General features: G+C 39.4%; 1 protein-coding gene across 1 annotated transcript in view; it reads left to right on the top strand.

Moving 5' to 3' along the window:
* Positions 1-13,950, top strand: part of RANBP3L (RAN binding protein 3 like) — a 38,567-nt gene extending 24,617 nt beyond the window's left edge. The window contains exons 12-15 of the mRNA XM_075021399.1: positions 389-509; positions 1,111-1,253; positions 4,538-4,730; positions 10,164-13,950. Coding sequence (XP_074877500.1) covers positions 389-509; positions 1,111-1,253; positions 4,538-4,730; positions 10,164-10,207 — 501 coding nt within the window. The 3' untranslated portion in view covers positions 10,208-13,950. The remainder of the gene's footprint in view (positions 1-388; positions 510-1,110; positions 1,254-4,537; positions 4,731-10,163) is intronic.
* The last annotated feature ends 590 nt before the right edge of the window (positions 13,951-14,540 follow it).

Raw genomic sequence — 14,540 nt, 5'->3', positions numbered from 1 at the left:
CTCTCTTTGGAGTAGTACTCTCCTAGTAGTGGTACTACTGGTACCCTGGTCTGCATCATGTTTCTAATGAGTGAGGGCATAAGATTGTAGAACACTTGCAACAAATTCAGCTGTGGTAGTGGATATCACAGGTGAAGAGTTAATGAAGATGAAATAATTGAAAAAGTAAACTGGGATTCATGCTGAATGTTTTCCATAACTAGCAGAAAGTTTAGCACACATCTGGGAGCCATTTCATTTTAAGTAATAATGGTGATAGATCTCTATAGCTTTCTATACATGCGTATGGATGTATTAAAAGCTGTATCAAAAGGTTTGAAAACATAAAGTTTTAGAACCAATAATATTAACATTGGCTGGCAATTTCCATCATGTATTTCTCTTTCAGATCAGCTGCAAGCTCTTTGTATTTAACAAGCTTTCTTTAACCTGGATTGAAAGAGGCAGAGGATCCCTGAGGCTTAATGACACTTCCAGCAATAAATGTGGAATGTTGCAGTCAAGGCTAAGTAAGAATTAAATAACAAAGTAACAGATACACAAAACACTAAATAACTTGTACTGTTGCTGGCCAGAATAAGTTTATTTCAGAACATTTAAAATGGAGTAGCTAGTTTTATTTAAGTCAAATTGCTGACCATCTTTTTAACATTGCCTGATAAAGTTAGCTTGTTACGAACTGAGGCACTGGGCATTTTTCACTGTTTGTACACTCACACTTGCATGTGTTGTTAGGTTCTGTGTAATTCTGCTGCAGTGTATCTTTAGCTCAGTCACCAGTCTGACAGTTTCCTCTTTTTTGGTTCTGCTTTTCCAGGGTTTTCCAAGTGACTGTTTCAAGTCACTTCTAGAATGTTGTTTTTACTGTGCTGTCATTTTTTGTACTGTATTGCACAGTTTCAGCAGATTATTTGCTTTGTATGCCAGATGGATTGAAAGAAACTAATATATTTTGGCATTTTAAAAAATAGTTATCTCATCATGTCAGGTTTTAGACCTAATTAAAAAGAATAACTCATGAAAATATTAGTTGTATACAAGTGCTAGAGAAAACTGCTGCAGTAAAAATGAAGATGGTTCCAATGCCTTATATAAGCCTTCTTATTTTAGTTATGCGAAATCAAGGCAGCTTGAGACTGATTCTCAACACCCGACTCTGGGATCAAATGGTTGTAAAAAGAGCAAACAGAAAGAGCCTGTGCTTCACTGCAACAGACCAAGAGGACCACTCTGTTCAAGTATTTCTAATTCAGGTAAGCAAGAGAGAAAAACCCCAACCAAATCCCCATTTCATCTAGGATTGTGAAGACTTGCTGAGGCTTTGGTTTTAGCAAATGGCCTTTTACGCTCTGTCAGGCTATGCTTAGCTTAGCTGTTACATGGCTTTTATTATGAAATGAGTTAGAAAGTGCCATCCCTTGGTATTTCAAAAAAAAAGGTGTGAAGATGGGATATGGCCTTAGGGCGGACATTTCCAGACTGTGGTTCACCTACCACTGATGGAATGGTTATCATTCCAGTCATATGCAGCAACTGCTGTTTCTTACAGAAGCAACACTGTATTTCTACACTGGTAGTTACATATTCGTAAATTACTTTGGTACAAGGCAGCAGCTTTCTGCCACGGTTCTCGACACAGTGCTTGCAGTAATCCATCCAGTGTAGGACCTCCATTTCTCAGTTGAGGAGAACATAGATTTTGCAATGTCACCTTATGTAAGACAGTGTTCTTGGGAATCCAGGTTTTCTCTAGCAAGGGCGGGTAAGTCGAGGATAGAAGTATGGTGCATTTAACTTGCAAATAAATAGCACATATGTCCTAGGCTAAGAAGTGAGAGCATCCACCTGAGTTTAAGGATGTCTCCGGTTTCCCCAGTAGACCTTTCTGGGAAGGGTTCAGCCTCCTGGGCAAGAAAAATAGCTCACCACTTCCAGGAAGTGTCACATGTCATACGCAAGCAAAGCACCATGCACCTTATACGCAAGCACTGTAAGTCTGTCACTTCCAAACAGTTATTGACTTATCTATGGCTGCGCTGGACAGCTGGTCTGCCTGTGAGAATTAGAAATGTTCTAGATTGCCAGATGTGCTGCACAGTTTTTCTAGTGTATATAAATGTAAACAACCCTTAAATTCTGTTGTGGTACTTCTGGACAGTAAAAAAAGACATGTATTAGAAAACCAAGGTACCTGACAGTTGTATGTGTGTGGCAAGGGTTGCAGGAAGCTACTTCTACAGTCGTCACTGAAGCGGCTGGTATCCTTCCCTATAGCTAGTATCCAGCCAAACTAACACTGAGACTCTTGAGTGTGGAAGGCAGATTGGTCAATGCGTGAGACGCCCAGCAGGCATCGCCAGAGCCTCGGCATGTAAGTAGGTTGGCCTAGTAGTCAGTGGAGCCCACTCCTCCAAGGCACCAGCAGATATTTTTAACTGCCATTTAAATTTGTTTTTCCCATGTCACATGAATGATTGATACATTTGGTTCAGGGATATTATCCAAAGAGCTTCTCATGAGTGAGGGAGAAGAGTCATATGATGCTGACTACAAAGTAGGCAGTCCACAAGACTCCATCAGGTTGGTCCTACAGTACTTACCCAGGTTTGCACAGAGGGCTGACCCTGCCCGCTCCCCCATGCTTGTTTCTCCCTCCTTGCTTTTGGTGGCATTGGAATTCATACAGCTATGAGTGAGGCAGATCAGAGAACTGATCTGGGTGGGTTTTTTTTGTTTTTGCTAATTTCGTTTTTCAGCTTGATTCTATTCACCCTGTGATTGCCCTAATGGTGGTACTGGCACAATGGAGAGGGTAGAAATGAAGGGTCAGAGGATGTATGGAGGCGAGTCCACCCCTCTTGGCAGAAGCCAGAGTTCATACTAGATTAAAGTGACAAAGGAACTCTGGCTTTTCAATGAATAAGTAAAAAGCTACAGATAGAAATGATCAGACTGAATAGCTGCCTTTTTCATATTTATGACCCTGCATTTCCTGAAAAGCCCTGTTATCTTCAGAGCTCAGATTTGTCCACTGAGAACTGCAGTTTGCAGTTGAGACATCTCAACAACTCTGAATTGCTTTCTTCTTTGCCCGGCTGTAGGGAGAGAATGGTTTGCTGCTGCAAGTCTGGGTGGCACAGAAGGCAACCCTGATCTGCTGCTGCTTCCCAATTCGCATGCTTTTCCACTTGTACGCACTGAAAGGTGTCATTCCAATCCAAACAACATGTATTTATTCCTATTGCCAAGTGATACAGATAGAAATTACTCTACGTGATGCACAGAAGTGGAGAGCTGGGCTACAGAAGACCATATGCAGTTACCCTCTGGTAGATGATCTGCTTCATAACAATGGAAGAAGTACTCTACTGGCACTTCTGGCAATGCCCAAATGCAGTGCTTTTAGGAAGCCCAGGCAAGCATGGCACTTTGTATGGTCTGTTCACCTCATTGACCCCCAGCGTCCATAAGTGTTGTATTAGAGATGTGAGAACATGCAACCCTACTTGTTGCCTTTGCTATCTATTTTGTGAAATGATTGCCCCTGAATTTTTCTAATTCCTTTTTTTAAACTTCTGTTACTATATTTTTGACCTGCTGTTTTTAGTTTCCATTGTCTATCCCCCCTCTCTCCTGAAACAGCAAATGTAGAAGTTCTTACTCAACGCTGTGAAGAAGCACTTTCTTTTACGCTGGTCCTCTACTGCTTTCATTAAGCGTACGCTAGTGCGTTTATTGTGTGGTCTGATGAACAGCCATACCATATGCAGTTTATCTACCACTTTTATAATTTTGAAAACCTTAGTTATACCCCATTCTTAATCTTCTCTTCAAACTTGAAGTGTCTCAACTCTTCATAAGGAGCTACATCACACCCTTGATCATTTTTGGTGGCCTTCTCTTTCCCTTCTTTAATTGTGCTATATCCTTGAGATGTGATGGCCAGAACGGAACACAGTACTCAGGACATGGCTGCTTGAAGGTTTCATGTACTGGCAAAATGCTGCCTTGTCTAGTTCTCAGTACTCTTCTTGATGATGCTTATCTTCTGTTCAAAAATAGCAGCAGAATTCATAGTATCTTTAAATTTTATAATCACAAATAATCTTTTGTAGTTAGGTTTTAAAATTCTTATTTATTCTGTAAACCAAAACGTAATACATATATTAACACTTCAGTGCTTTCTTACTTCTCGAATCATACTCGGGAATTGTCTGGAATACCAACTACTCAGTACAAACTGAGCCATTCTTCAGGGGAAATTATTTTTAAGCTTATGTTTCTTGTAACTATAGGGAAAATAATCAACAGCTACATATTGTAAAACTCAGACCACTTAAAGAAACGTGACCTTATTTGTATTTAAATTTATTTTCTGAAATGAATTATTAAGTGTGAATCTTAAATGGATTGCTTTGATTAAAAAGGACAGAATACAGCTCTTTCATTACTTTTGGAAATTTCTCAGTCAGCTTCTCTATGACAAACAGAGGTTTTTCTTGGTTAGTTTGGACTGTATGCATTTTATGTTCTGCAGGCAAGCTCAAAAGACTCTGAATACCTGTATGCAGCAATACATCACCGCCTTGTGGCATTGCGAAGCTTTGCTGAGCAAGAGCCAGATGCCAATCAAGTAGATGCAGAGTCAGAAGTAGCTTTTGAGCCATTAAACTGTGACAGTGATGATGAAGATGATGAAAAAATAACTCAAGTGAGCAGCAGTGGATATGGTAAGCAGAAATTTTCCTGGGAATGCTGTAATCCTTTCAAGGTATTTTCTTGCAAGCAATGAAAATTGTACTACTTTTTTTTTTTCGTGCCGACTATAACTTCCATCTGTTACAGATACCCCTTTTCACATAGAAGACGGTAATTCCTTTTAGTATTTTGACTTACTACTGTTAAAATGCAAGGTTTTGCCAGATCAAGCTTCTACACATCTTTATAGCAGTGGAATAGTCTTTTGACAAAAGGCTGAGGGTTAAGAAATTTTAATATTGTCAAGCTTTACCTAAAGGTTTCTTCAGTATATTTCAGTAGAAATGACTAGAGGTATTGAGATGCTAGGTGTTCCTTGAGTAAGTGAAAGTTGAGTCCATTCATATCAGTGCTTACGTAGTTACTAACGGCTTGAAGTGTAATGTGTTTACTAAGATATCTATTATGCAGTGGTTAACTTGATTTAAAAGACTGATTCTTGATCAGCTGTAACAGCTACCTCATGAGGAAATTTGAAGGTCAAGATTTATGCACCGGTTTTGCCAGCCTTCTTCAACATCACAAAAATGTAGGCTCCTCAAAGGGAAGAATGCAACTAAAACAAGATATAAGGGGCAAGCTGCTGACTTAAACCTTCTCTAGAAGCTGTTAATACAGCTCACAACAAGGCTGGGGTCACATTTGCAGAAAGCAAGGCAGAAACAGCTGCCAGGCTTAAAAGCTTTTCTATCTTAGCAAAAGACAAGTCACATTTCTTGGGCGAATTCACTTGCTTGTGCCAAACAGCTACAGTGGATACAGGAGCTGCCAATTACATTCAGTTTTCTAATAGAAGGACTACAGCGGGCATGTTTGAGTTGTTGCTCATGGCATTAGTTTCCCTCTGCAACTGAGCAACATACTGTCCTTTTATTGTAAACTCTTCCTTTTAACAACTATTCAACAAGAATTAAGTCATGCATGAGTAACAGCTACAAGTGACTGTTTCCTTAAGGAGGTCTTTTTTCACCTTTAGGCAAATAGATTGCAGTTTACAATGCTTGTTCCCATTATTAATTGTTGTTTAGCTACATTTCAGTAGCATTCAGTGCTCTAAGCAAAGCATGATGCTCTTATACAACATTTTCTCACAAATACCTTTTTTCTGTTTAGGAAATGGGAAAATTGTTAGCTGTGAGAACTCCCTGGATTGCTCCCAGATAATCAAAAATTCCCTCTGTAATTCCTAAATAGTCTCTATTGACTTTACAAAGAGACACTGGTAACTTGGAAACTCTGGATGGAGCTTGATTCCTTTCCAGAATTATTGATAAGAATTCTTTGTTCTTTTAGGGGAAAAAAAAAAGAGGGGAAAGGGAATGTCAAAGCAGTGTAGGAGCACAGATTTACAAGTTAAATATTTATTTTGATTTGCAGAGACTTCTGATACAAACATTCAGATGGCAGCCAGCAAACAGATTCTGAGATATGAGCGTCAGGTGCTGTTTTTTCTTGACCTTTTAGTTTAAGCATCTGTCCTTCATTTATGTCCAGTTACTGACAGCAATTCTAACAATCCCTTTCAACTGCTTTTTCGATGACTTCTAGCATTTCCTGCTTATCTTAATCTCTTCTATTATTCTTAGAGCCACGAGGTTTTAATTTTGCATACATGTCAGTTACTGGTAGCCAAGTCCCACTTTACTTGCAGACATTCACCTCTTCAACATGCCTATCCCTGGAACTCCCATTTCCAAAACAGGAAGAAAAATATACCTCATGGGTTTAGAACAGGGTGAGGTCAGTTTTAAATATCAGCATAGAAACATCCATTTGGATGCAAGAGATTAGATCCTGCATATTTAAGAGCATTTGTTTAAATCTTTCATTTTCATGTGTTCATTTTCTTTGAAGGATGTGCGTGAATAAGTCATCTTCTTTTTATTGATGTAGCTCTGTTTCAGAGATTACCTCTCCTTAAGACCACATACAAGTTAAGAAGCTAAGTTCTTAGTGACTGCTTCATTACAATAAATAGAAAGTATGCCTGCATTTTATTTCCTTCCATTCTACCTGTTTTGTCTCAAAAAAAATCAATGATAGTTCTTTCTTTTCTTAATACAGGCAATTTCCTTCTTGTTAAACTGAAATAACACAGTTCCCTAGATTATGATATATATTTCATGACACTGTAAAAGACATGAAAAAATAGATAAGAATTACCTTTAGTGCTAGAGACTGAGGAAGAAAGCAAATGATATATGCAGTAAGTGAAGTGTTATGAACACTAAAGTGATCCTATGTTTGCAAGACATTTTTGTAAGAATTTTTTACACAGAATTCTTCATTAACAGGATGGTAATGATGTATAAGGACACTGTATAAGGTAGTAGAGGTATCTCTACCATTTTGCGAATTCAGTATAGACATTTACTCCAGCATTTTTTAAATTCTTTATTGCTTTACTTTCAAGCAGAGATACTGTTTTCATAAAGTCCATAAAGAATAAGTTGCTGCACCTGCTCTTTTTATCAGATAATATTTTACCAGCTACAGCTTGGATATTTCTACCAACAATTTGTTCTGTAAATCTAAGTGCAGAGAAACAGAACAATTAATCTTTAAGCAGATTTTGAGAGTGGATAAGATCAATAACTCTCTGGGAAGTATTAATCTTTTCCCACTGAATACAGAGTGAGCCGAGGAGATGAATTTAGACTAGACAGCAAACTTCTAGGCTGACCAAAGTCAAGCAAATCTCTTCTTGCATTTCTTCCATTGCTAGTTCATTTCTCTGCTAAGTATTGTAACTGTGTTTGCCTCCACTTGTCTTTGTTATATTTAGGTGAGAACAGATCAGCAGAACTCTTTATTACACGTATGAAAAATTTTCTCACTAAATAACAAATAAAACAATGAAAAATGCTGATATGACAATGTGTGAGTGATTGGACCAAGAGTGCTCCCTTCTGAGGGAAATGCCACTGGCCTGAGACAGTTCCATGACTCTCCCCTTTAGTTTTTCCTCTCCTTGGACTTGGAAACCTTACATTCTTTGCTGTGTGGTAGATCTGCTTCAACAAACAGAACAGAGAATTACCCTTAGCCAGACATATAGAATAGCCTAGTATGGGAGCACTGCCTTCTGGCAGTCAACGGATTGTTCCTGACCCCTGTGGATAAAGAGGACTTAGCACCCTATCAGTCTGTGTCCAGGGCTTGTTCTGCAGCGAGTATCGTAATGTCAGACTGTTGCCACTACCTCCTCCTGCTTTGCTAATAGATCTCAACCATCGATTTGGGGCTTTCCAGTGTGTTCGCAGACCTGTGCCAGGTGTCTGTGCAGACAAAGTCCTCTGACTCCTGTTTTTTAAGGACCTTGACTACAGGCAGTTACAAATTCAGCACATGGGAGTATTGAGTTGCACTGCTGATATGCAGAAATTCCATGTGTAGCTATTGGATAGACTGTTCTCTAACGTAGCCACTGTGCAACTCTTGCAGGGTGCCCATCTCTTTCCACTTGGCAGCACAAACAAACAAGGTACCTGTGTCAGCTTCAAAAAACCATCCTGCCAGAACATGGAACTGTTAGAGACCCACCACCTAAGCTTGCCATTGGTAGCAGGTGATTGGAAGTCACTGCTTAGACCCATAAGTGACCAAGATGTCTCTGAAAATGTTACTTTTGTTTCTGACACTTCTAAGAGAGTTTTCCCGTGTTTTCTTCATAGGCATAAGGAGATTCTGTCCTTGCTCCAAAGGAATGCATTTTGTTTACATTTAGAAACGGGTCCATCATGGTCATCAGAAATAGTGGAAGGTTCTTAAAGTGCTGTAACCCCATTAGTATATAGAAAGAACTGTTATGCCTTGAGAGACATGAGCATTTCTTTCACAGGGGAGTATGAAATGCCAGTTGTAGTAGTAGAATAGCATGGGGCTATAGGTAGCATGGTTCCTATGATTTCCATCCTTTTCCCTTTCCTGATTTTGCAGGAATTTATTTATTTGTATCCCTAAGGGAGAACAGAGAAGCTGGAAAAGTACATGTGAGGGACAAGGACGACGGTGTCACTAGGCAAAGAAATGCTTTATGCATTATTTCTTACACCGCACCTCACCAATAATTCTCTTAAATCTTCTCCTAACTTCATCCTGGTTGAGGTATCCTCTCTTTTGATCGAGGTGTCCTCTCTTTCTTGGCATGGAATTTTCTTTTAAAAGCTGTTAAGGTGAATTCAAAGATGCTGGAGTCTAGGACTAGGTAAGTCCCAAGAGGTCTCTCTTGTATGTAGCCATAGACCTTGAGAGAAAACCATAGTGTGCGAAGACATAGTGTGTCCTGTGTGGATCCACCAAGAATTGCATGGATTTTGGAGACTACTGGTGTTGAGAGCCAGACAGTATATCACAGAAGTGCAGCCTTTGTTCTACTTTACAGACCTTTTCTGGTCCACTATACAAATACCTCCCATGTTGGCCTCATTAGGACTGTCATCTGTTGGTGTTTGTCAAGATTTAAAATGTTACAAGAGCTTTTTTTATTTTTAAGTAAAATACTTCTAAAGTTCTTAAAGGAACTACTGTTCAGCAACACCACAGGAACTCCTGAAGAGCTGCTGTCTTTGCTTGATGCTTCTTGTCAGTTTAATTTAAATTCTTTCCAGTTGTTAAGGATTCCAAATCATAAATCTCAAACACACACTCCCATACCTGATAGTGATTTAAAACTGAGGAAAAGTTAAGAATTAACTTCTTTGTTGGAGTCCAAGTTTCTGTCTTCTTTGCAGCAGATATCAGTAATATCTAAAGCAGAGAAGAAGAGACAACTCTCTGATTGGCTTTAAATGCTGACATATTAGGAAAGGGGGGGGTGTGTCAGATTAGTGTTCTGACAAACGCAAGACCTTGCATTTCACCTGTAAGAGGTTTGAAACTTTTAGTAGTATTGAGCAGGAGCCAGATGGTAGCAGCAATTTTTAAACAGATCCTGAGTTACATGTCTGGCATTAGTCAGCTATATCTGCTTTTTTGCAGATGAGTCAAAGTCATAGAGATTACACACCAAAACCACCCCTGGGTACTTTATCATGACCAGCGAGCTGTTTGAAGATACGCTGGTTTTCTCACAGTTTACCGAGCATCTATTACAAAGTGTTAAGACAGTGTTCCCCGTATAGAGTGAGATGATTTGCATCCCAGACACATTGTCCTATCTAGCCATCTGAATCCTTAGTGCTTATGTGCTTGTCTTTATTGACACGGGGGGTCACAGGCTTCATTCACTATTCACATGCTCAAATATTTGTGAATAATCCTGTGTTATCTAGTTAGATATTTACCTAAACCAGGAACTGATCATATCCAAACTCTAACCTAGTGCTCTGGTATTATGAAATGCCGGATTGTTTCAAAACGTGACTATGCTCAAATAAGCAAGATTTTTTCAAATTCTTTTTCAGATCATTCTAGATGGAACCACAGGCAGTCCATAGTCTGCTCCTGACACCTACCAGGGGTTACAACAGCATGGCTGGGAACTCATCTTCCCCAAATGTCTAAGCTGACGCATTAGTCCCAGGAGGGAGGAAATCAGATGCGTTTTCCTTTAGGAGTTTTAAGCAAAGATTAATTTTAAGGACGGCTTAAGTTTAATACATTGAGAAAGAACTTCAGATGCACTTTTGAGGATTCCAGTCAGCCTGCTTTGCACTGAGATGGCAATGACACAATGGCTTCCAATATTCAAGAAGTGTTACCAAGGCTTCCGATTTTAGAATTAAATGTATTTAGATGCATTATTAAAGTAAGGAATTTTATAGGGAATAGATGTTTATTCATCATATTGATGGATAAAAGCACATAACCATGAACTAAGAATGTATGTGAAGAGATACTTGTTACTTTTCATCTGTTATTTAAAAGATACATTTGGAAAGCTTTAAATCAGGCTTCACTGAAAAAACATTTATTTAAAATTGTGTGGAAACATTCAGCATCCTGTTTGTAAGTACACACAAGCAGAATTGGGGATGGCAGTTTAGCATGACCAAGGCCTATGAAACCAGCATTCATGACAAGGTTTTTTTTTCTCTTTGTTTTGAAAATATCTGGAGTTGCATACTGGTTATAGAATTCTGTTAAAGGGCAAAGAACCACGATCCGCCTTTACAGCCGTAAGCACCAGGAGAATTCACCATGAGGAACTGCAAGGCTGTTCTAGAGGCATATGAGCTTTAAAATCTAAAAGTATATCCACTTGCACTCATGAACACCTCTTCAGTTGCACAAAACAATCACCTGCACTGTTAATTGTCCATTCAATATACGCAAATAAACGCATGCACAGTATAGATGGATATCTGCATAAAAATTTCTCTTAAATGTGTGAGATTATCTGAAATTACTTCTGCCTTAGCTGTAGCTATCCCTGAACAGCATCGTTCCTTGAAATAGCTTAATATGTTGCACATCCTAATGTGTGCAATAATCCCAGCAGTGCCAAAGACCCGCTCGCTCTATAAAAGTGATTCCACAAACTACTGCCTTTGACCTAACCATTCTCATGAGGAATTAGAAAAATCAATTCTCTCTAATGCCACCTATGAATTAAGAGTTACTGGATCATTCATAAGCCTGTGCATAGTACAGACGCCATTTATGCTCTGTATTTTCTATTCATTCTGTCAGAAAGAAAATATGCCTGTAATCATTCTGCTGCAACTCTCTGTTGCCTTGTATATTGTTGGTTACCAAATACTATTTCTTTGTCATCCTCAGAGCTGAAACAATGTTCTGAAATACCTGAAGTCCTTTTAATTAAGGTATTTGTAACTATTTTTCAATCTTAAAAGCTGCATCGCACCTGAGGAGTCAAATTACAATTTAGTTTTCCCGTCTGAACGTTTGTATGAAGTTGGAAGAATACCAGCTTCTTCCTGAATTCTCAGTGCCCTGTCAAGATTAGCATCCAGGTGAAGCTGAACTAGCATCTGGATTATGCTGAATCCTAAATAGCCTGCCAAAATTAGCACTTGCCTGACATTGATTTAGCATCTGGATGACAGTAAGCTTAAGTGGGACTGGGTTTTTGCCTTCAGGAAAAGGGGACTGCTTCACAACAGAGCATCTGTGTCAAAAACTGAAGCACTGATTGGACTCTTCAGTCTGCGAGTAATGTCTTTCCATAACTACCTGTACATTGTGTTCTTTTCTATTGGCCTCGCTCCTGACCACAACAGTATTTGCATCACTGACCTTCATATTTCATTGCTGCAACTCATACTCGGGAACAAAGCTCCATGTTATAGAAACTTCAGCAGTTGTAAAACACAGCAGCCCTCCGTATTTAGCAACAGGTCATGGTGATAACTTTGCCCTGGAGTTCAGCTGGCCATGCACTGAATGCAGAGTTTGATTTCAAAGTCTGTCCTGATAATCAAAGCCTTCCATGAAACAGGATTTAAGCACCCAAGTGTCACGATATCCCTCTAAATTCTACTACAGCTGTAAAATCCTTGTCAGATGAAGCAGCATTCCAGGGCAGGCACAACAGAACTGATGCAGACACAGGACTTAAACTTTGCCATTTGCTCCCACAGCATAAGGAACAAGGCTTATGAGCATTCACACATTCCTTTGATCTGCCTCTTCCTAGGATTGTTACATGTATACACAAGTACACACGCAAACACACATGCTTACGCGCGCACACACACACACACTCTCAAACATGAAGCTACATCTCCTAAAAGCTGAGGAGGAAAAGAGATGTTTAACTGTTTTGAAGAGTTTGGATACTGTGGTAATAGATGACTTATAAATAGCTGTCTGTGCAGATGTATTTATGGTATGAATTTTTACTCCTGAGATCCTAGTTAGTTATTCTATTCAGTCTCATTGCACTAAAATTCATTGTCTCTCAAGACTGAAAGTATGCTAATATGTAATATATTAACTTGGTTTTAAAAATGTGAAGATTGTCATTTTATGACAGCCAGAGCAACGATTGCTATGCCTGAGCAATAAACAACTTTCTTACAGCTTTAATTTCCATCTAACTAGTCTTATTTTGTGTCCGAGTTAGAGCTTCCTACAGACAGTTCTTTCCAAGCCTGTTTTCCTAAGGAAACAAGATTTAAACGGTTGCGTACTCTGTCCATCTGTCAGGCCCGCTTAGAGCCCACTGTTCAGTTTCAGAAAAATTGGATGGGAGGTAGAAGGCTCAAAGACAATTTAAGTTCTTTGTGAAAATTGGCAACTGTTGAGTGACAGAACTCAGAGGAAGGTATCCTTTGAGGAAAAAGTTTCGGAGTAAGCTTGGTGTTTTCTGTGAGGCTTGTGGGGCTGACTGGTGCGTTCCTGCTTCTGAACAAGCTGCAGCATTTGCTGGGAGGGAGGAGAAAGAAACCATAGCAGGATGGATACCTGGGATTACTGTGTCCTGAAGACGGGTGTAGGGATATGACCCAAATCCATATGAAAGTAGATATCATTAATTTTGCTGTTTGTGGAGCAAACTGTTCTTCCATGTTTTTTTCCGATGAATGTTACTTACTTATTTCTAACAAATCCCAGTGATTAATTTATATATGCGAGGGCTGCAGAGCGGGAAGCTCTTACATACGAGTACAGTAATAATTTTCAAAAGGAGGGAAGACTAACAATTCCTCATAGAAGGATACATATGCAGATACCTGCCACTAAGATGATGAGTTTCTAGCAGAATGTACTTGGATGGGAGAGCCTAAGTGGCTTATGTTCTGGAGGTGTTTGTATCTCCCTAAATCTTGTCACTCAGGTTTTTACATCATGATCTTTAGTGACCTCCCAATTAGTTTTGGCAGACTGTATGAAGTTAAGAGTTTGGTAGTGTCTCTGTTGAATGAATGAATACAGGGAAAACCTTTAGCACAGCTGATACTGCTTTCAATGCTGCTGACAGCCAGTATGACATGGTCAGGGAGGGAAAGAGCATCCTCTTTTCCCTACCTGGGTTTTAGAGAACCTGCCACTGGGGCATGCTGGCAGGAAAATCTAGAAGAAGCATACATTGCCTGTTCTACAGCAGTTGTCTGTCTGGAAAGTGGGGTTCAGATTCCTGAGTCGTCTTGCACAAACACTAAAGCTACTCTTACAAAACAACGTGTCTGCAGCTGTTTAAGCATATTCAAATTGCTTCTGAAATGGTGAAGTCAGTTGTGTTAGTCCACTTCAGGACAGTGCAGCTTGCTTTGCATAAGCAAAGAGTGGGAAGAAAAGTAGAAAAGTAGATTTCTGTTAATTGAAACATATTGTAATGAACGTGTGGACAAGAAAGCTTGACCCTTCCCATTGGTTTTGTGTGGAAAATTTTGAGCAATTTGCATTCGTAAGAATAACTGCATTTATTTTGCTTTATCTGAAGTATTCTCCTCTGTTTTGGAATTTATGAAGCAATTGTATGACCCAACTATGTAATCACTGATGAGGGTACATACGTTGCGAGCAAAGTGGAAGCACACATGGGTAGAATCTGGGATCAGAAATTTAATCAGACTACACCTGCTAGTATGTTCATCTACCTGTCTTGTAAGATTCTGACGTGCTGCACGAGTGACGTGTTCTCTAAGCATTAGTCTGGAGTTTTCCTCTGGATACTCAGAATTGACAGCTGTGGTCAGCTGGGCTCAAAATCTGAGGGCTCAGTTTTGTGAAACGTTACCGTGATGGTTTGTTAATCTCCTCCTCTGTGAATGCAACCAACACTGACAACATTAACACTTTCAACAGAAAGACAGCACTGTCATTTTCAGGTATCAGGAGTGCGTAAGGGCATATAAAGAGAGAGTTTAGAGAAT

Source organism: Buteo buteo, chromosome Z, assembly GCF_964188355.1.
Source record: "Buteo buteo chromosome Z, bButBut1.hap1.1, whole genome shotgun sequence".
NCBI lineage: Eukaryota > Metazoa > Chordata > Aves > Accipitriformes > Accipitridae > Buteo > Buteo buteo.
The sequence above is the reverse complement of the archived record's forward strand: the minus strand, read 5'-3'. Positions and strand labels throughout refer to the sequence as shown.